General features: G+C 37.9%; 1 protein-coding gene across 1 annotated transcript in view; it reads left to right on the top strand.

Annotated features, from left to right (window-relative positions):
- The first annotated feature begins 1,167 nt into the window (after positions 1 to 1,167).
- EMB (embigin) overlaps positions 1,168 to 23,896 on the top strand; it is a 46,631-nt gene continuing 23,902 nt past the window's right edge. Inside the window, exons 1-2 of the mRNA XM_019736208.3 lie at positions 1,168 to 1,584; positions 14,481 to 14,570. Coding sequence (XP_019591767.3) covers positions 1,242 to 1,584; positions 14,481 to 14,570 — 433 coding nt within the window. The 5' untranslated portion in view covers positions 1,168 to 1,241. The remainder of the gene's footprint in view (positions 1,585 to 14,480; positions 14,571 to 23,896) is intronic.

Genomic DNA, 23,896 nt, shown 5'->3' with positions numbered 1-23,896 from the left:
TACTATGTGTGTGTGTGTGCACGTGTTTGTGTGTGTGTGTGTGTGTGTGTGTGTGTGTGTGTTTCTTGCAGTACATGCAGCCTATTTTGAACATAGTGCCTGCAACTTGGTAGATACTTTATATTGGTTAATGAGTTGTATTACTCATACTCTCTCAACACTGATTGAAAGAATCTACACTCTTTTCCACAGTTTTGCCCATGTAACGTTGAACCAGAAACAGTAGAGTATCTTAGTAACACATACCAAACAAAAATTAAATACTCCTGCCTGAAATGAGTGTACCTCTCGTGCAGCACTTCAATTTTTAAAATTTGTATGTAACATTTGTTTTCAACCCTCTTTTTCTGGACACAGATATATTTTGAATTTATGAATATCAAACCTGATGTCCAAAAAACAAAGAGAAAGAAAACAAAGCTCAGGATAAATACTCAAAAACAAAACAAACACATTTTCAAGTGTTATAACTTCCTGGGGAATCATCAGATCTTACTCTTTTGTTATAATGGAGATTCTTCCTCCCTGCTCTGACAAAACAATAGCTTTTTGTTGTTTTATTTTATTTGGTCAAGAGCACTGAAAACTCAAGCTACAGCCTCACTGGGTAAGGAATAGCATTGTAAACAGTCTTCAAGTTCGACTCAGGTCCACAGGTTTGTGCAGTTTACAAAGTAGTTGTATCTGGTAGTTTTTGTTTGTTGAGCTCTAGGGGTTCCTCAAAACCTGATAGGCCAAGAAACAGAAGGAAAAGAAAACACACACACTGTAGGGCCTTGGGACTCTGAAACCTTCATCTGGAGAGAACAGGTTAAGCCTTCAGAGACTGGAGGGGAGGGTGTGTGCAATTGGTACTTGGTACACAGAGCAAAGAAAGATTAGTCTAGGATGTAATGCGAACTTGTCTCCTTAATAACCCAGGGATGTCGGGGGAGGGGGTTGAGAAGAGTGTTCTCCTCTCATTTGTCCCATCAAAGTAAATAAGTGAACCCTGCTTCAAATAAACTGCAAAGGATAGTCTGCAGACATATAAACATTTTATATATATAAATGTTTATATATATAATATAGTTTCAACCCCTCCCCCAGGAGATCAATTAGACAGCAACTGCCCCGCATCTTTAGCAGGCTCGGTCTCAGACCTGCCAGAGTCCAGATGACAGAGGCTGGAGAGAATGCCGCTCGGATGTGGCCACAGTACATCCGGGCGCGCCTGCAGCGGACAGCGCGCTGCATAATTGATGGGAGGCCGGGCGCAGTTCTGGGTCGGCCTTGGATGCGGTGAGAGTGTCTCCAGGGAGCAGGGCAGGGCAGCCGGGCCCCTCCTACTTCGCCTTTTCTCGCGTGTCGCGTCCCTGGAACTGGCATCTGGCGCCGGGCCACGAGCGAGTATGCGCAGGGACTCCAGGCACCAACACTGGTTTGCCGAGGGACCCGCCTTGGTGAGAACAGCGGCGGACTCACCGACAACCATGCGCACCTTCCCTTGCCTGCGGGGACCCCCGGCGCGTCCGCCCCTGCCCCTGGTCCTCCTGTGCTTCCTGGCCGCAGCGCGCCCGAGCTTGGCGGACGGCCACCCCCCAGGTGTGATGGGTGCAGGACGGAGGAAGGGACTGAGGGCGGGAAGGAAGGGGCTCGGGAGGTGCGTCCCCGCTAGCGGAGGGCTGGCCCGCGCACCCAGGCGGGGGGGGGGGGGGGGGGTGTTGGCGAGAGGCGCGAGGATGCTGGCGGCCGCAGGTGGACCCGGGCGGCCGCCTCCTCCCATTGGCCACGCATCGGTTACCTAAGCTGGAAGAGGGGACTGGGAGGCTCTTGTTCCTCCGCAACGGCTCCTGAATTTGGAAACAACAGTGCCCGGGAGTTGGTAGTAGGGCAGTGTCAGGGTGTTCCTAAGGAGAGGATGGTAGTGTGGGTGCCGGCGGGCGCTGGCAGCGAGTGGCCTGGGCGAAAGGGGCGGTATTCTGAAAGCCATAGTCTCCGAGGCCGAGGCTCTGCGTTTGAATTGATAGTAAGACTTAAATATCACCTACTCTTCTTCCTGGCGGGTAGATTGGCTTTGAGAATGTGAAACAACAACTTAACAATAACCAAGCAACCAAACAAAGCCCACAACTCATTGGATTGCGTATCTTTTTTTACACCATGCTCTTTGACAATGAAGTTTTCCGTGGTGGTGGTTTTGTTAAAGACACTTTGAAAGTAGTATTTATGTGCAGAACATTATCAAAATCAACACCGAATTTGCCATTTTAGCTTCATGTGTTTATAATTACTTTTTATGATGAAAGTATTCCATCTAATCTACTTTCTAATACGCATTCCTGCGTTATGAATTTCAGTGTTAGCAGCCAGGTAGGATAATACACCGCCTCACAAGTTGGTAAACATTGCCCATCAGTTAACCAAAATTGGGATATTGTTCTACACAATGCTTTCAACTTTTCACAAGAATTCATTTTTATGAGTTTATAGCATGTGGATTTTTAGCATGTGGATTTTTCATAATCTATAAAAGATGGAAAGATAATCAAAGGATATGATTATTTGTGTTTTTTTTTTTAAATAAATGTCCTTTAAAAGGCCTCGTTCACAACTTGGACAAAACACTTTTGGGTTGCTTAAGTTTCTAAATTTCCTTGCCCCACGTCTCTTCTTTATTCGTACCACTTAAAAGAATTGTCCAGCACATTTTTCCCCTTCAAGCTATCCTTAATTCTTCTATCCCTGACTCACCACCCATCCTTCACCTCAAAATATTGCAGTTGTGTGGACCAATGCATTCTGGGTTAGCCCTAGAACGTTGATTCTCTATTTGGCTGTATGTTAGAATTACCAGGGAGTTTAAAAATACTACCTGGATCCTGCCTTCAAAAATTCTGATTCAGTTGGCCTGGGATTCAGCCTGGACATCAAGAGTTTTTTAATTGCCTTGTTATTTTAATCATGTGACCCTATGCAGGTTGAAAACCAGTACTTTAAAATGATACGGCCTAGAGAATGCACTGTTGGGTGGATATTTATTCTGTTGGCATCAGAGAGTCAGGTTCAATTTGACATTCAGAGTAGACTTCTAGAGAGAAAGTAGGAAACAAGTGAAAGTGGACTAAATTAACAAAGTTGTAATTAAATGGGATGGTGTATGTATGTATGGCAAATGTCTCTGTGTGTGTGTGTGTGTGTGTGTGTATATATATATATATGTGTGTATATATATATGTGTGTGTGTATATATATATATATATATATATATATATAGTGTAAGTCCTGTCCTATTAGCTTCACTTAATATGGAATAATATGCCATATAAAAGGCATGAAGTTAGCATCCAATTTTAAGAGAGAATTAAAAATTGTCAGGCAACTTCATCTTGTTTTATAGATTCTATATTGATCTCTGTGAGACTCAGTTTTTTCTTTGCTAAAGGACATTGTGAAGTTTACTGCTATTTTTTATCTAGATGCTTCGAACTGAGATATAGATGTTCTACAAACCTAAGACTTTTGGCCAAATTTTCATAAAAATGGTTATAATTCTTCATATTTACTATATAATTATGTGCATTGCCTACACACTGCATTATGCAGTTTATAGACCTATGGGTTAGCTCTTATTGGCCCTGACTTTGAGATGAGGAAATTGGAATTTAGGGAGGTTAAATGATCGCCCAAGTACACATAATTAATTAAGCAGTAGAGCAGGAAATTTAGCATTGTTCAATCCAACTCCTAAGCCTGTCTTCTTAAACACAATACTCAGTTGTCTCTGAGATAATTGGATGTCTATGAAAGTTTGGAACCACTGACAAAGAGCGCAGTTGTGAAGCTAAATGCTTGATTTGAGCTGAAGGACATGCTGACACAGTGTGAGTCCTGCAATACAGTGAGGCACAGGACTCACCTTAACTCTTTCAGGCTGTTTCAGTTAAATAAGAAAAGTAAAATATCTTTGTAAGGAGAAATATGACTTAAGTGGGAATATTCAAACATCTTTGTTTTTACTATTACGTGGAACAAATTGAGAGACTGGCTCGTGTTTATCTTTTGAAAAATGTTTGCAGGGGAGTCATTTGAAATGATCATTTTTAACTTCTAGAGTAACATGGCCTATATGCTCCCTTTATCAACCCCCATCCTTTCTATATGCCTCACCTCCCCCACCCTCAGAGCAACTGCCTAATAAGAAATATTTATTGGAATAAATATTATTTGAGCACCTAGATGTGCCTGATATTGTGTCAGTCTATATCTAAGTAGAACTTTAGCCGTTTTTAGCTTTCAATGTGTTTAATCTGTCCAAAGGAACAGGTTGAGAGAAGCCTATATTTAATAGGGTTGTATCTGATACATTAAAATATTGATCCTAAGTTTGTCATATTTAAAATTACATTATGTAAACATTTTTAAAGATTTGGTTCAACTGTGTCTTCCTTTTCCTGGTCTTCTGTCCCCGCCTCTTCTCCCTTTTCTTTTCCTTCCCAGAATGAGGCCTAGAGCCAGAAAGTGGGTATCCTCCTGTGTGGGAGCCAGAGGGGCCCAGATCAGGGAATCAGAAGCTCTGCCAGGTCAGGATGGTGTCCAGGAGGAGAGTAGCCCTGTTGTAGTGTTTGAGCCTGAGCACCGGGAGGTGGGCGCTCCTGCAGAGGACTGGCCTGGTGCTGGGCTTCAGGGCTCAGCAGAGCAACTAGGCCTGTGCAGGGCCTGCCAGACATGTGGTGTCTAATGCTGATCAGGGGATGGAGGTAAAGCATGCAGGAGAGCAGACAGTGCAGGGTGTTGGAGCCTGAGTGAGCAAGACATCCTTGGGGTCAGGTGTGGCAGCGGCAATGGGAGATGAGTTATATATAGGTTGCTTGAGCAATTCAATAAAGCTAGTAGGGATAATAGGATACAGGTTTTTCAGTAGAAAAGAAGAAAATAAAGGCGGACAACTAGAATGAACTTTGTGGTGTTAGAATGTAATTTGCAGCCTTAGTGTGAATTCATGACTTTAAATATCTATTTATTCTACTCTTATATTTACATCTGTATAAATAGATATATAGATATAAATGTGTATATGTATAACTATATGTATGATGCATATGGCATATATTTATATACATACGTACTATACCCATTATATATACCTAATGGGTATAGTACTTATGTATATAAATATATGTATGTATATGTATATATAGTGTGATCAAACAATATGGTAAATGTTTAAATAAAACATTTATTGCAGTAAAAGACATATTGCCATTAATCCCCCTCAAAATACTCCCCTCGCTTTGGACACACTTATCCCATCATTCTTGCCACTTTCTGAAGCAGTTCTGGAAGTCCTCTTTCATGCGTTTCCTTACTTTATCCTCCATCATAACAATGCTCTCTGTCACACATTGCTTCTGGTTTTTACTATTTCTGTCAAATAAAAACATTACAGTGAGTATTCATCCACCGGATCTGGTACCATGTGACTTCTGGTTCTTCCCTAAAGTCAAAATGACCATGAAAGGTAAATGTTTTGAATCAATTCAGGACATCAAGGCAGCCACGACAGCACAACTAAAGACACTCGTGAAAGAGGACTTCCAGAACTGCTTCAGAAAGAGGCAAGAACGATGGGATAAGTGTGTTCAGAGCAAGGGGGAGTATTTTGAGGGGGATTAATGGCAATGCGTCTTTTACTGTAATAACTTGTTTAAAACACTTGCTGTATTTTGTGGTCACACCTTGTATGTATGTTGTGTGTGTGTGTATGAATATGCATGCATGTATTCTTAACTCTCTCCACGGAGATGGAGCAGTGATTTCCCAATAATGATAAGTATGCTTAGCACCCAAATCTTAATTCAAAACACTATTCTTTACTAATAATGACTAGGACTTGTTGGAAAAATGGCTGATTTTGGGCCTGGGATGGTGAAAGTATAAGATAAGCCGGGAATATCTTGTGTCAGAAAGTAATGAAGTACTCAAAGAATGATGGGTAATTTCAAAAGGATACAGGAGCCCAGAGTGAAAGGGCTCCCAGTAGACAAATCTGGGACAGAATAAATAATAATACTAATGGACTAGTATTCATTAGTATCCACTGAATAATATCCATTGGATAACATTGGTATTTATGAGTACATACTGTATAAATTAATTAAATGAATCAATTAAAAGTTTGATAAGGCACAGAATATTACATAGTTTTAAAGTAACTTCACACAAAATTTTTACTAATGAAAACAGAAAAAGAATAACTTTGTGGTGGAGAAGCCTGCCAGATAGCACTTTAATCAAATGATCCAAGTGAAAATTATCAGTAAAGACAGAAATAAAAATTGTATGCCATCTGATAGGATGCAATGAGAAGAACACAATCACCTCTGATATTCCTGCCAAAGATGTCTACTCTGAGTCTAAACATATTACAACATATCTCTCCTGGGACTTTCACAAGTATCAGTGTCATAAAAGTCAGGAGAAACTAAAGTTTTTCAGAGTGAAGGAGAAGAGAGGGATATGGCAGCTAATGGCAACATGGGATTCTGAGCTAGAACCTTTTGCTGAAAAAAGTACATTTCAACAAAAGGACTTTTGTCGAAACTCTGATGAAGTGTAGGATGAGATGGTGATGCATAAATGCTTAGTTCCCTATTGTAACGTCAGTATTGGGGTGATGTGGGGTTATGTCCTTTGTAGTAAATACACAGTAGTGTTTTAGAGGGAAATGAGTCATCAGGTCATTATCTTATTCTCAAATGGTTCAGGGGAAAATTCTTTATTCTGTACTTGAAACTTTTCTGTTAGTTCTAGATTGTTTGTAAAGAAACAAAAAGAATTTCAATGGAGAAAGTCTGAGTTAACATAGACATTGAACCACAAGGAATAGTTGAGAAATGGTCATGAGTGTATGTATAATAATTAGGTACCATTTTCGAAGGGAATATTTGTTCTCAAATAGTAACATTATGTATCAAGGTTGTTTGTCCTAACCTGTAATCTTTTGAAGTTACTTTTGTATAGCTGGCCTCCCATATTTCACAATAATACATGAACCATAGAAATAAACAACTTAGGACCTACACACATTGACATTGAAGGAAAAAAAAACAACCCTCACATTTTATTAAAAATAAACTCTCTGTTCCTAATGAGACATAGTCACTATTCATGCATAACAAAATATCTCAAATAATATATTATTAGTACAGAAATAATAGATGTTATCTTTAAAAATTGTGTTATTCTTTTAATTGAAAAATTATATTTTTCTAGCACTTTTAAAGTTATTGTGGTTATGTCGTCACTAATGTATCCCTACGCCCAAGACAGAATCTTTTTTTTTACACTCTTATAATTACATAGTTCTGAGATCCTGACAGGGAATTGAGATGTAATATTTGATTGATCTTGAAGCCTAAAGTGCTTCTGTGATGTAGTCAAGAGCCTGGAGCTAGCTAATAGCTATAACTTGTTTCCTGGTTAGTGTTTCAAAACCCATCCAGTAACTGGTGCTTCTTCGTAAAAGGTCCGCGAGGTCGGCTCCTGGCAGAAGGGTGCGGTTAGCAGGGAAAGGATGCAAGAAATGTCCATGTTGTAAAATACCTGCACCTAAGCTATGGAAGAACAGGACCTCAGGGTGATGGGGCCATGGAAGATTATTAAAAATCACATTGAAGAATCAGAGTTGAGGATGTACCTGTTTTGAAATTAGGGTTTCTCAATCTTGGCATTATCGACATGTGGGGCTGGATAATTCTCTCTTGTTGGGGGCTGTCATGGGAAGATGCTTAGCAGCATCCCTGGCCTTTGCTTATGTAGTGGGTGAGTTGTGGCCCATAAAAAGCAACGGTCCAGTCCTCACCCTTGGTATCTGTGAGAGGGACGTTATTTGAGAGTAGGGTCTTTGTAGATGTAATCAAAATAAAATGAGGTCATGCTAAATTAGGATAGGCCCTTAACTCAATTACTGTGGTCTTCAGGAAAGAAAGGAGAAGGAGATTTGGATACAGAGACACACAGAGGAAAGATGACCCTGTAAAGACAGGTAGAAATTGGATGATGTAGCGGAGAGTCAAGGAACACCAAGGATTTCTGGCAACCAATAGAAGCTAGGAAGAGGCAAGGAAGATTCTTCCCTAGAGCCTTCAGAGGGAGCAAGGCCCTGAACCTTGATTTCAGGCTTTTAGCCTCCAGACGAGGAGAAAATAAACTTCGGTTGTTTTACATAAGCCACCATATGCATGGCAGCCCCAGGAAACCAATATAACCTTCTAGATACAAGTAATAATCTTCCCCAAGTTTGACAACTAAAATATCTCCAGGCATTGCCCCCTGAGGTGGAGGGTGGGGGGTGGGGCAAGAACACCCCCAGGTGAGAAGTGAATACAATTTAAATCTTACCAAAGAATAATTTACTGGGTGAAACAATTAAAAAACCTACTGTCTAGAAAGAGCAGAAATCCTAGACAAACTTTTGGGTTTTTATTTTTTAAGAGTTTTATTGGCATAGTTTTCACTGTTAAAATATCTTCATGACCCATGCAGAGGTAGTTTGAAACATGTTTCCATACTGTACTTCAACATATACTTTACTGCAAAAGTCACTTTTTTAAAAAAAGATCAATTTATTTATAGTCCTATATGACCAAGTTTTAAAACTATTTTTACAAGGCTGAGTGAAAGCACACATTGCTCTTGCCATTAGGCTTTTTGATTGTTTATTTTTTTTAACTATTCTAAAAATGGCCTTCTTGTCCAACAGTTACCATGTTATGTAAAAAACAAAACAGATAAACACACACACACACACACATACACACACACACACACACACACACGATTTCCCTGTCTGGACTGTTTTCTGTCCCTGACTTAATCTGACTTATAAATGTCCCCGTCAGGAATTTATTTTCTTGCCAGACCTTTTCTCTTATTTTTTGGACACCTCTCTCCCGAGTATAGTGTCTGGGAATCAGGGTAGCCTTATTGCCCCTGTTCTTCTTTCTACTACTGCAGTTATCGATGGGATGGGAAAACTAATATTCCCAGAGCCCAGGAGGAGAACTCTAAATGTATTCTTTATAGGAAATATTGATAATTCGATATTTTAATGCTTTAGTTCAGCCATATCACGACTTAAATGGCTTTTACAATTTGGGAAGATTATATATATAGTTGCTTCCATGAGGAAATATATTTTGATTTCCAAAACTATGTTTTATAAATAGTATCCATTCCTATGTTACAGTGTTCCTGCAATTGGGTTGCACATTTATGATGCTATATATCAGAATGCTAAAATTAAGATTTATTAAAATAATTTTAATTATGCATATTGATAGCAATTGATACGTTATGTGAATGAAAGAGAGAATGATATCCAAATAATAGCTTTTTTCTTACACTTTTCTCTAAACGAGGTCTAGACTCTTCCAAGATTTTAAAATATTTAAAAATTTAGGGGCAGGGGAAATGGCAAGTTAGAGAAAATTTTTGATTCTTAAACAGAGGTATAGTTGGACTTATTTTCTGATTTAAATAAAAGCAAATCTTAAAATGCAATGCAATTTTCCAGTGTTACTCATCCTCTTTCTTTCCTACCCAATTTACTTCAATGAAATGGGGACCCAAAGTTAAATATGTGAAAATGTTACCTTAAGTAGAAATTACAGCATGTTCGTTTCATTTGAAAATATCAGTAGCATAAATAATAAGTCGCTCTAACAATGTCTATTTTTAAATGTAATATATGAAAATATTTAAGTAGATATTTCACATGAAATAATAATAGGTGACAATTAGGATGTTATTCAGTTCTTTGATACAACATCCTCATGCCCCGTCTACCCTGCAGAGGGAGAAAAGCTAATCTTTTAATCTCTGGAACAACTATGAGATGTTACTCCTCTATGCTGGCATTTATTCCACTACCTGTAGAAGAATACCACATGGAAAATTTTCAGCAATGATTAAGAAAGGGGCGAGTGTGATAATTTGAGGCTGTGTGTTCTGGTCATTGCACCCTCACTCAGTATTATATCCCTTTTCTTACCCTCCCTTCTTTCTCCATGAAATGAAACCCCAAGCAACAAGTCAGTGGCAGAACTTGGATTAGGATACAAAACTCCTGCCTCTCCATTTTGTGTTTCTTTTTGTGATTCAGCCTAATCCTTTCAGGGAAGTATTTAAACCACATCTGCCTGAATTTCCTGCCAATTTCCTTTAAACACCAACATCAGCTGAATCAGCCTCCTGCCAGCCGTCCTACAGAAAGCAATAAGGTTTACAGTCTCACTTTTTTGATTAAAAAATATCTTGGCTAAAGAAAGAACTTCTCACTTTTACTATTCTAACACCTTCTCTAGACTGCCCTGCTTTGACACTCAGGATGTTTGTATATATTTGCCTCTTAAAGGGATTTTTCCGAAGGCAATGATCACAACAGATATATATATATATATGTTCTTTTGCAGTCAGGCCTTGTTCAGTAGAATCTGGAGCCTGATCAAGATGAATGCTTTAAAGGGAATACGAAGTTAGGAAACGGGTCATAGCTGCTTTATGGATGTCTGATTGTATTTCTAATATATGAACTGGCAATTGGACGTGGTCACAACAGCAAGAATATTCTGGAACCACCTATACTTCCTACTCCTGAAGCTTGTTTTTTTTCCTCTTCCTCCTAGTCCTTCAACTTCCATAAGTTTAGATTTTGCCCAAGCCAAGTCTAGACCTCTGTTCTCTCCTTGTTCTAATGCAGGACCTGTGAGCCTTTCCAGATCCTGATAATGCATAATGGGAAAGTAACCCCAGCCTCAGAGCTCATCTCTTTGGCATTTTGTCCCGCTCTATTACAGAGTCCCTCAAAGATGCAGAGCAGGCTTCATACTCTAGCTCACACGCCAACTCGTATAAAATACACAGGCTAGTTAGAGTGCATACTATGAATGGGCGCTACTCTAAATTCTAATGACTCTCAATCACAGATTTTTGTGGGCCCAAACTGATACTATGATGATTCATGTAGCCCTCTAGGGACTGAGTTTACTCTGCTTCAAACTCCTCATCAGCATCAAGCAAGTGCCAGGTGATCTGTATATTACATGACTCTCTTATTGTTCTGGATAGGGTGAATATAATAATAATAATAATAATAATAATAATAATAATAATAATAAATGATGTCAGACCATCTCAGAAAGATTATGCGCTTGTTTCAAAGGTAAGAACCCTCAAGATTGCATTCTATGTTTCCGTAGGCTAGGCCAAGAAAGGAGAACTCCCTAGCAAGGAAGCAAAGCTGGCGAAGAACAGATGATAGAACAGCTCCCTCCCTACCTCCCTCCTTTCCTTCCTTCCTTTTTTCCTCTCCATTTGCACCCTCCTGGCTTCCTATCCACAAGTGAACAGCAGCTGCCTTGACTTCCTGAGATAGCTTCTTTTTAATAAAACCTCTGAGGGAACTATGCCCAAGAATGGGAAAAAAGAATTTTCATTAGGAGAAGAATGTTGATAAGAGCCTTTTGGCAGTGGTGTGTGAGTGTGTGTGTGTGTGTGTGTGTGTGTGTGTGTGTGTGTGTGTTTTAGAAGCAGAGAGAATGAATGAATATTAGATGTGGGTGGAACAGTTTTGTATTCCTTAATAACCTCGTAAGAAACTCAGGCATATTTTCCTACATACGGTCAGAGGGTACTATGAATTAGTTATTGAATTTGTTAAAGGATTATTTTATGGGAAAGTGCATTCATTCTACCTTCCAAAGCTGAATTAGAAGTGATCAAGCCTTGGGAACACAACTTCCTGGAGAATTAGATTCTGCTAGGTAGATTTCATTTATTAGGCAAAATTGTAAAAGCTATGTGTAAGCTAAAGCAACAAAAGCAATCACTACCTTTTGATAACATTTTTCATACAAAAAGAAGTGGAAATAACTGGAAATCTCATCTTGCACTAGTGTAGGGAAGATGTTGAGGAAAATTTGCCTTCATTGGTTGATGTGAGCTTTTGTCTGTTAGCTTTTGTCTGTTATTGCATGTGAGGTTATGGTTAGCTTAGGGTTAAAAGAATTCTGTGCTGTGATTAGGGGTTGAGTAAATTCCCCGTTTGGTCTCATTCTCCCGAGCAGAGGAGATATGAGATGATGTTGCTTTCTGTTAGATGAGGTTGCTGTTCTGTCTGTGCTGTGATTATGGGTTGAGTAAATTCCCCCATAATGTTGCTTTCTGTCTGTTTCCCCCGCATCAGCAGATGAAGTGAAGAAGTAGCTAGGTTATATCAGGACGTTATGACAGGTGTGTTGCCAGGCTTTGGAAGACCTTGTGCTGATGGTCCCAAGTAGGAATAGTAGATGTGGCTCGTCCGGATGAACTAGCCCTTCAGCCGGATAAACAATATTTTTATCATTGACTGCAGGACCTTCCTGGAACTGGCTATTCCCTGAGGGGGAGGCAGGAACAAGAAACTTGGCTTTAAGGTACATCTGAGAAAATATATAAGACAGACCTCAGTTGGCAGTGTAAAGTTCGTCATTTGGTCCTTTGTCATTGGTGATTCTTCATCATTTTAACATTTTGGAGACTTTCAGCAACATGCAACTTATAACACCGGGAGATGTCCTGACTTCCAGCCGTGGACGTGGTGAGGTCTGGCTGGTTCCCGACCTCTCCAGTGTTGTTCCCCATGGTTAGCCTTCTTGAGAACTTGTTAGCATTTTAGAAGCTTGTATGCAGCTTGCAACATCAGAAGATGTCCTAACTTCCAGCAACAACAGCAAAGGCAACAGCAGCAACATTCTTGGGAACTAGCAAGCAGTGGTGTGGGAGCCGCCTGAGTTTCTCTCAGCTACAGACCTGGCAAGGTTTTGACTTATGACTTTTCCAGTGCTGTTCTCCCCTGGTTTTGTGAGATTTTGGCATCTACTGTAATAGTTACTATCCTATAAAGCTTATTACTGCTTTTGGATACTCCTTACTGATGTTATTTGTGTATTTAGCCAAGTGATTTTTGATCAATACCGTTTCCCCCCGAAAATAAGACCTAACCAGACAATCAGCTCTAATGTGTCTTTTGGAACAAAAATTAATATAAGACCTGGTCTTATTTTACTATAATATAAGATCGGGTCTTATATAATATAAGGCCAGGTATAGTATAATATAATGTAATATAATATAATGTAATTAATATAATATAATATAATATAATATAATATAAAATGTAAAATATAATACCGGGTCTTATATTAATTTTTGCTCCAAAAGACGCATTAGAGCTGACTGTCTGGCTAGGTCTTATCTTCAGGGAAACAATGGTAGTAAACATATATTGAGATCTCTTAAACTTAGGTGTATGTATACTCCTTTGACATGACATTGTTATCAATGTATATAGTTTAGTCTTAACCACCTTTACTTTCTGTCATTAGCACATTCTTTTAAGTACCTTGGTCTTTTTCTATTGCACAATGATAAATAAATTGACTAGATATTGCTAAATAAATTAATTAATCCCACTCTAGTGTGTGTTCTCCCCTTTTTTTTCTCCACTTGTCATTACAGCTAAGAATAGCTTTTTGAGTGGAATATAAAAAATGTGAAATAAGGCCAGGTTTAATTTAAATTGAATGAAGTTTAAGGAATTCAGCCAAACTGACAATAATCTTTTTTTTTTTTCTTCTCTCACTTGTTTGATAGAGTTGCGGTATTTTTTGTGGGACATAAGGTTTGGGGCCCTAAAGTCAGAGAAATAGTAGCCAGTGTAACAAAATGAAGCTTTGAGGAGAGTGAGAAAGGTGGAAATGCAGACCTTGTTTCTTTGATAAAAGTTTTCAAACGAAGATATAAATGACAGAGGAAAATCAAAAGTCAGTTTGGGAGAGGACATACTGTACTGTCACCAGAGCTGGAAAAGGAGTAGCAGCCCCAAAATTCTTACTGTGCGTCCATTTTATCGTCTCTGTCTTCTAGTGTTCAGTGCTCTCTATTTTGTTCCCTTTTTATGCCCCTTATTATGGTGTCTCTGTCTCTCTTTATTCTCTCACCTTCTGTCTTCCTCTTTATGCCTTTCTTTTTTTCTACCACTGTAACTCCTTAATGTTTTCATTTGTGTTTTATAAAGAAACCACAAATTGTAGGATAAGAAAATAAGTTTTCTGCTCTGGACTCTGCCCCTGGCAACTCCTCTCCCAGTGTTTCTCTTAAATAAACTTTCTAATTTCTTTTAAAAAAAAGGATTTAAAAAGCCACTTAATGTAAATCAATAGGGACTTTTCAGTAGAAAAACAACATAGGAAAAATTGGAAATTGGGTCACAATTTTTGTTTTTTAGCCCAATATATTTCTGAATATCTGTGAAGCATATCAGACCTAGTTACTCAGATCTTCCTGAAAACATTACTTTTCATTAATAGCATACAATAACATTTTAGCTGTTGTAAACCAGCATTTAGAGTCATTGAATCTTGGTAAGAGTGTGTAATCACATGTTCTTTTTCTTACAGCTTTAACTTTTACAAGTCTACCTGCCCAAGAAGAAATGCTGGCAAAATATTCTAACATTTCCTTGGAGAGTCATAACATATCACTGACTGGTAAATATATCATATTTCAATTAATACTATGCCAACATAAGTTTTTATTTTTAATTAAGCCACTGCATTTTACCTCATGAAGTACTAATCCCTGCTCATGGTCTTGTGGGAGAAACACACCAGTCCCTTATGCAATTTTAGTATATGAGGTCTGACAATTAAGTTCGCGAACTCATCCTAGAAAAAGTGCTCCATACCTCATTGCTGAATATCACTATGGTCACCTTCGAAGTACTCCCCTTGGGAAGCTATGCACTGATGCCAGCACCTAATCCCCCCTTCAAAGCAATTTTGGAACTCTTTTTCTGGAATGGCCATCAGAGCTGTCATCATATTACCCTTGATGTCCTGAATGTCATCAAAATGTCTTCCTTTCAACATTTCCTTCATTTTCCGATAAAGAAAGAAGTCACTGGGGGCCAGATCAGGTGAGTAGGGAGGGTGTTCCAATCCAGTTATTTGTTTACTGGCTGAAAACTCCCTCACAGACAGTGCCGTGTATTGTCGTGACGCAAGAGCCATGAACTGTTGATGAAAAGTTCAGGTCGTCTAACTTTTTCATGTAGCCTTTTCAGCACTTCCAAATAGTAAACTTGGTGAACTGTTTGTCCAGTTGGTACAAATTCATAATGAATAATCTCTCTGATATAAAAAAAAATGTTAGCAACATCATTTCAACAAGTTCACGAACATAATTATCAGACCTCATATGTATGTTATATATAGTACCTTATACTATATAATGTAGAACATGGAAGTATAATGCCATGAGGATGGTGTATTCTGTATGTATGGAGGAAGCAGCTAGTCTAGATATGGGAGGGCTAAAAAAGGCTCTCTAGAAAAGGGATACCTGGAGGGGAGGAGTGTTTATTTTGATTTGTAGATACTCTTATTTCTTTTTTTATCAGTTCTTACTGGTCATCCATTCAAATCACTCTGCATTGAAAGGACAATTCATGTATCTAGTGGAAGACACTTAGGCAGAGAAATTGAAGATGCTATCAATGCATCAATGACAGTGCTATAGAAACACAAGTAAAGAATTCTGAAATTCAGTTCTGCTGTCTCTCTTCACAGTTTTGGATTCCAGTGTTTCAAAAGTAAGCTCAGAGATCTTTAAATAAGGAAGAGTAGTTATCTGTTTTAGTAACCATAATTCAAGGCTTAATTAGCATTCAAAATATTTTAAACCTGTTTATTAAATCAATAACAAGTTTTATCCAATGATATGTCCAGTCTTTAAATGTCTTTTTGTCTGATGAACTGCTTCTGTATTTCTGTGTAGTAGGAACAAAAGGTGTGCTTTTCCTTCCCCAACCTGATACCAATGAAATGTTTGCATTGAGCTTGTTGGTAGAACATTTTTATGACATTGTGCAACTCCAAATTGTCCCCAACTGTCCCCAGGCTAATAGTTGGAATTTATTCTTCCTTATAAAAATTAATTATAATGCTCCTGTGTTATTTTTTCTTTTGTTTTCTGCATGTTCTAGCTGTCGGTTTTCCCTGTTAGGATGCAATATGGAAGAAGGATTCGTGTGATAACACAAGTTGACAAATCCTTTGACCAGCCTGCTGTTGGCAGCAGCACACCCCTCATTTCCCCAGTCCAGTTGGAGCCTGGGGAGAAAAAAGGGTTAGAGCAAGACAGGCCTAGAGCAAGACACGGACTTTTTAGTTGATGTTAGGCTGGTTATTTATTATACTTACTTAGCCTGTTTGGAGAGTTTAACTCCTAACTATGCTTTTAGTCTATGACTGCTATTAAAGCCAGTATTTCTACTGTTATGAAGAGATCGAGTGTTCACAACTGTTCACTGCTTTCTTGTCTTTGCCTTGGCCTCATCCAACTTTAGTCAGGCTCTTCTCTTCCTCCCAAGCCCCTGAACTTCGGCTTGTCACAGGTCTGACCACTCAAGCTGTCTATTTCCATCCACTAGTTTGCCCGATTTCTTCTCAAAAGTTCCTGCCAGACTGCTTACCCTTCCCTATAAAAGGCCTATGTCTGTTTGATTTTGAGTTGCTTGCAGATCCAAAGTTTGGAATATCTTCTCTATTGTAATAAACTTTTTGAATGAAGTTTCTCCTATTTAAGGCTGGATTTGTTTTTAGTTGACGAAAGATTTGACATTAATTTTGAAATATTGGATTCCTGATCTGTCACCTAGATGGTTGCATTTTCATGTAGGTGGTTGTTCTGCTTGCCTTCTCATGAAAAAATTTGGTTTTAGGAACTGCCTTTACTAAAATATAGAAGTTAAATCTGAAGATGTAGTTATGATTATTAGGAACCACAGGCTTTCATCTCATTGCTATCCCTAGGATTTTTAATCCAATTTATGAATGGAATGTTTTCTTGTCATATCATTGTTTATTTGGTTTGTGCCAATATTAATTATATCATCACTCAAGTTCATCTGTAAATGACGCTTACAACATTTCTGTGGTGTCACTTAATTTATTTTCTCTCTCTCTCGGGCCATTTTAGAAGTGGATCTCTCTTTTAGGATAAAACTTTTCTTGTCGAGAAATTCAAATGTAATGCATTAGTGGCAAATTTTGGACCAACATGACAACATTGTCCCAGTTCTTAGCATATACTTAACTTACCTAAAGATACTTGAGACTGGGAAACACAGGATCCTGTGCCTGAGAGAATGAAATACATGACCTTTGAGTCATGAATTCCTGGTTGTTTATTATAGTATGTTTTTAAAATGTTGCTGATTATTTACTGAATAGACACATGGTGTTGACGATGTACCATGTAGAGTCTTGTATGACAACGACTGGGATACGTTCTGAGAAATCCCTGGTTGGGAGATTTCATCATTGTATGAACATTGTAGCGTGCACTGACACAAACCCTACTCCACACCCAGGCTATGTGGCATACCACCATTGTACATGCAGTCTATCATTGACCGAAAACTCATTATGTGGTACGTGACTATGTCTTTCTAAATAAAAGTTAATTTAATCCTCATAACCACCCTGTGCAGTGGGTATTATTATTATTTTAATTTGTAGATGAGGGAAAAGAGGCACAAAAAGAGTTAAGAGAACCAATAAAGGTCACAGGTGGTAAGGAGTTCAGTTTTGAACCCAGGTAGTCTGGCACTGGGGGCCATGTTATTAACCCTTATGTTATGCAGCCTTTCTTAATGCCCAATTACTAATTTCTTTCAACATCATCATTAAAACAATTATACCTATTTTAAGGAAAGTTACATTAGTTTGAAACTATGTAAGTTTCAAAAAACAATGAAAACAAAGCTATTTTAACTGGCTTATTTCTAAATAGGTTTATGTTAGAAATTGCATTTGCTGAGAGAATGCATATATTGTGAAGGTATAATTGATTTAACTAAAATTATTTTTTCCTTTCTGATATCACTGAATTTTTAAACCTGATCTTTTGATAATGGACTATTTTTATATCACTGTACTAAGTTTCCCATTGTCAATATTTGGAATTCATTTTATGTGTTATAGCAGTAGAGTGTTTTGTTATTGTTACCTTTTTTTTTTTTTGCACTTCCTCTGCGTATTATACTGTTTGGTATCTCGTTCAGTGTGTTATAATTTAACCAAAGAAATTAAAATCAAAACATCTGCTGGCAGTTTTCTTGACAACCCAGGCAGTGCCAGTGTAGGCTTTCCCCAATGGAACATTTTATTTATCATGTTGACATGTGAGCAGCTGGCCTGACATGGTCCTGGTGAGAGATAGAGGTAGATAAAGCAGTCACTAGATGTACAGATATGTAGACTAAGGTACAGAGTAAACTTTGGGAAGACAAGTCGGGGTCAGGAAAGGTAGCCATGTTGCCTTGGAGCCAGCCAGGCCACAGGCCTGAGTGATGATCGCTCAGACTCCAGGGCTAGATGCCTGACCAATGAGATTGAGAAAAACAAAAAGCGAGAGTCCCCTACATTTGGCTGCTCAGATATTTTGCTGCAGAGAAGGTCCTAGAATGATTCAAACAGAGCGCAACTGTTTATGATGTTTTTCAGAGGCAGACTAAAAAATAAGTGCTAACACTCACAGAGAGTGAGAGAGAGAAAAGATAGAAGATGGATCCATTGTAGGAACACAAGTGGCAATAGTTGCAATGAACTTTTGTTTTACACCAAGGTTTCTCATTAGCAGGAATATTGAAATTTTGGGCTGGATAAATCTTTGTTCTGGGGGGATTGTTTGGGGGGATTGTTTGGGGGGATTGTAGGTGTTCAGCAGCATCCCTGGCCTCTACCCACTAGGTTTAAGTAGCACCCACAAAACTGTGACAACTAAACACATTTCCAGATATTGCCACATGTCCTCTGGGGGGCAAAAATAACCCCACTTGAGAACCACTGCTCTACAAATAAAAAAGAAGAGCTGTGTAACTGCCCCATCCCCTCAACATGGGAAGACAAATGATTTAATAATCACATGGTTGTTAACATTTAATGAAGACTCTCACCAAAAAGTTAGATGATGGTGCTGAGTAGGAGACATGGGACCTCCTAGCGTAAGTGGGACACGGAACCTGGTGGGTTATAATCCCACCTTTTTCCTCCCCTCCTACTGATGTTCAAACCTTTCCAATCTTTGATAGTTAAGTCAAAAGCTACATCTTCAATAAAGTACATATAGAGAAGTACTGTTTCTGTTCCTCTGATATGTATTTAGCATATTTTATTAATTTTGAGTTGCATAAGTAAAAATGAGTTCATTAAAAATACTGAAATATTATTTTATTTTCAGCAATACAGTAAATCAGAGAATCCTAAAATCCTCCTGCCTTACCTAGAAAATCTAAAATGCAGCAAATCTCTTTTAAATATATAGCTAAATATACAAAAAAGTAAAGACAATTTCCACTAACCAAAACTGGTAACCAACACATCAGGTCTGTGAACTGATGTCCTGTTAGGTTCCCTTGTGTTTGTTGCCAAGGCACTTGAGTTTCAAGACCAACAGAGGTAAGGACAAAGCCTTGAATGTAGGCAAGGAGGGGAGATGGAACCAGAAACTCCCAGAAAGCTGATCCTTCCTAAGCTATAAATACAATGAAAGGTTTGACCTAGGGGTAAAAAATTAGCTGAACAGCTCAAGGCGATGAGAAGTTGGATGCTCAATTTCAGCCTTCCTCTGCATCAAAAACAAAAACTCCAGAGTGTTCAATGACAAGGGCCTGCCCTGAAGGAGGTTTGGATCACAAATTCACATTACCTGCATTATACAGGAGCTTCCAAGCTGGTAACAAAAATGACCATAGGAGGAGATGCGTCCGCAGGAAAGTAAATGAAAAAACATCTACGGAAGGATGCATTGTACACCCTGGCAATGCAATCTCTACTGAGGACTGGCTTACAAGACAGACATACAGAAAGCGGTGAAGCCGCCCCCAACACTGAGAGTGAGCTAAGGAGCAGTACGATTAGACAGTCTAGAATTTCAGACTGCAGAAATACTAGATAGGGACATAAAAATGAAATAGTAAAACATGAGAAAAGAATATTCTCCTATTAAAAAAAAAAGGATAAAACACGTTTGAAAAATAGCCAAATAGAACTTCTGGGGATAAAAACTAAACTTGTCAGAGGAAGTCAAAGCTCCTTGGACCACCTACCATTTCTGTCTCCGCGTGCTCTCTCTCTTCCAGCTCTCTCTCTTTTACTGTGTTCAATGTGTGTATGTATCCTTAGAAACTATATAGTACTACATAGTGTTGTTTTGTATTCTTTAATATGAGTGGTATCAACCCATATTGTTCTGAAAATTGTTTTTTGTTATCATCTGACGTTAGTTCTTGGAGCTCTAGCCAAATTACACAGAACTCGTATGTTTCCTTTACTTGTGTACACAGTATATCAGCTTACTTAGATAATTTTCTCTTCATGGACTCTAGTTTGTTTAATTTTTTTCTATTGTAAACCATGCAGCAATGAACACTTATACATATCTCTCTCTGGGCATGATTGTGTATTTTCCTGGATAAATACCACGAAGTAAAATTGCTGAATTAGAAATTCGGTGCATAAAATAGATACTTGGAAATGCCCCTCCAAAGCATCTTATTAACAATTTAGCCCTTCCTCCCACCTGCATATTTGAGTATAATTTTTTCTAGATCTTGACCAACACTTGATATTATTAAACTTTTTTCTCCTTGCCAGCATGAGTGTGAAAAGCTATATCATGGTTGGTTTAATTTGCATTTTGGAATTGGACATACTTATATATGTATGCATGTGTGTTAATATCCTTTATCCATTTTCCTATTGGGTTTATATATTTTTAAATTGATGTAAGTAAATTAGAGCTATAAATTTTGAACACTAATCTGTACTTTTTAGAGAAGTTGCAAATATTGTCTCCCACTTGTCTTTAAACTGTTTGGTGTTCTTTATTGTGAAGAAGTTTCATTTACTCTTTTTCTTCTATTATTTTCATAGTTCTTTACCTTTTAGTTTTTAACCCATTTGAAATACTATTATGTATTGTGTGTGATAGGGCACTAACTTTATTACTATTTTGAGATACATAGCTAACTAATGTCTCCACACCCTTTACTGAATGGTTCTCCTTTTTCCTACAGCTTTGAAATACTAACCTAATCATATTCCAGATTTTCATATGCTATTCTGTTTCTCTATTGTTTGAGTGTTTTTCAAACGTTTTATAATGCTAGCCAAAGAATTTATCCTGTAACCTGATGCACCACCCATGCATGCATGCACGCAAAATAAAATGTTCATCAAGCAACACCCACCCCTAATAGGTGTGTTAACACTCTGATAATTTCTCTTCTCTTCCAATACATTTAAAAAATCTGGTGGCAACTATTAAATTGACTTCCTGACTCACAAATAGTTTCTGACTTGAAATCTGAAAAATTTTGCCTGTTTTATTCTATTCGTTCCCTGGAGTTTTCTAGCATCATTAATATAAATATTAACTTTTTGAAACATTTGATATAGCTTTATATCTTTGTACTTTTTAAAAAAAAATAGGTTTCCCTGTTTCCTGGACTTTTACTCTTTCATATAGATTTTTTTGGAATCAGGTTCCACAAAATTATTTTTTCCTTTTAAAAATATATTTTTAAAATTAAAATTGTACATACTTAAGGTGTAAATGCTTAACATGATTCTATATCTATATCTATATCTATATCTATCTATATCTATATCTATATCTATATCTATCTATATCTATATCTATATATCAATGTTACTATAGAGCCAAACTAATTAACATACTCTATTCACTCATAGTTATTTTTGTGTGTGATGAGTGCACCTGAAATCTACTCTCTGAGTATATTTCCAGTGTTCAATAGAATATTAGGCATGGTCTTCATGCTTGTACATTAGCGCTCTATTTTTCATCCTATAACTGAAACTTTGTACCTTCGACAAACATTGCCTCTTTCCTCCCACTCCCCCAGTCACTGGTAACCTACACTTCTACTGTCTGTTTCTCTGAGTTCAACTTTTTTTTTTTTTTTTTCCAGATTTCACATGTAAGTGAAATACAGTATTTGTCTTTCTCTGTCTGGCTTATTTCACTCAGCATAATGGCCTCCAGTTTCATCCATGTTACTGTAAAAGGCAGGATTTCCTTCTTTGTCATGGATGAGTAATATTCCTCTGTGTGTGTGTGTGTGTGTGTGTGTGTGTGTGTGTGTGTGACATCTTCTTTATTCATTCTTCTATTGATAGACACAGGTTGTCTCCATATCTTGGCTATTGTGACTATACTGCAATGAGCATGGAAGTGCTGACATCTCTTTGAGATTCTGATTTCATTCCCTTTAGGTAAGTACCCAGAAATGGGATTGCTGGATCATATGGAAGTTTTATTTTTAAATTTTTGAGGAATCTCTGTACTTCCATGATGGCTGTACCAATTTACATTCCCACCAACAGTGTTCAGGAATTCCCTTTTCTCCACATCCTCACCAACACTTGTTATCTTGTGTCTTTTTGATAACAGCCATTTTAACAGGTGGGAGGTGATATCTCACTGTGGTTTTGATTTGCATTTCCCTGATGATTAGTGACATTAAGCACCTTTTCACATTATCTGTTGTCCATTTGTATTTCTTCTTCAGAGAAATGTCTATTCAGGTCATTTGCCCATTTTTTAAAATTATTTGTTTCGTTGCTATTGAGTTGTCTGGATATTAACCCCTTATCAGATTATAGATTGCAAATATTTTCTCCCATTCCATAGGTTCTCTCTTCATGGTGTTGTTTCCTTTGCTGTGTACAAACTTTTTCGTTTGAGGTAGTCCCACACTTGTTAATTTTTGTGTTTGTTGCCTGTGCTTTTTGGGTCATATCAAAAAAATAATTGCCCAGACCAATGTCAAGAAACTTTTCCCGTTTTCTTCTAATAGTTTTATGGTTAGGATGGAAACCAAGTTCTGGAATATACTGAAGATCTAAGGAGGACAGAGAGCAAGGAACCCTGAAATAGTCTGGTTAAGATATTGATACTAGCATTGGACTCTTAATATCAGTGCCTAGAATAAAATCACATAGTAAATTTTTAGTAAAACGGAATGAATGTTTGAATGAAAGGCATGCAGTAGGTGTTTAGTAAATAAATGTTGAATGAATGGGTAAATGAATAAATGATGTCCTATCATTGCTAGACATATGCCATTGCTATGGTGATTAATTTCTCAATACTGCCTAAAGCACTCCCTCCTACTTTAAAGTCCTGGGTGAGAGGATATGATTAGTCAAGTGGCCATGCCCTCAGTCTCAGATGGGGAAAGAGAAGGAATATCTGGCTTTTCTGTGTCCACAGTGAGTGAGGGGGCTTTGCCTCTCACCAAAATTTACAGAGGGGAAGGGTGTTCAGATTCTGGCTACCGAAAATACAAAAACCCACTGCTACAGTGTTGGATTAACTTTGTGTTAATTATTTGAAAGTAATAGTAACCTATTACTAAAACAGTTTCACCATTTGTTATAGTTTCTCGATAACTGATGTAAACAGTAGTTGCACTACTGTCCTGTTCTTTATGCTGTGGAAAAATGGGTTTAATCATTGCATTATTACTCAATCCTGTATCTATATTACATTGTTGAAGATGAGAAGAAATATGCCTTCCTTAAATTCAAATGGAACCATGTACCTTTTAAATTTTTTCTTTGCAATGATCTTAAAACAGTTTAGAAAGTAGAGAAATAACCATTATATCTGGTACTGATCGAAGTGGAGGGAAACAGTGACCATAGGAACTTTGTGTAATAAAATTCCGCCAGCATCTTTTGCTGGCTAATTTTAGTACATTTTCCATAATTTTTCTGAATCT

This window comes from Rhinolophus sinicus, chromosome 3 (assembly GCF_057876585.1).
Source record: "Rhinolophus sinicus isolate RSI-liver-muscle chromosome 3, RSI-T2T, whole genome shotgun sequence".
Lineage (NCBI taxonomy): Eukaryota > Metazoa > Chordata > Mammalia > Chiroptera > Rhinolophidae > Rhinolophus > Rhinolophus sinicus.
Note: the sequence above shows the minus strand (reverse complement) of the source record. Positions and strands in the feature narration are given on the sequence as shown.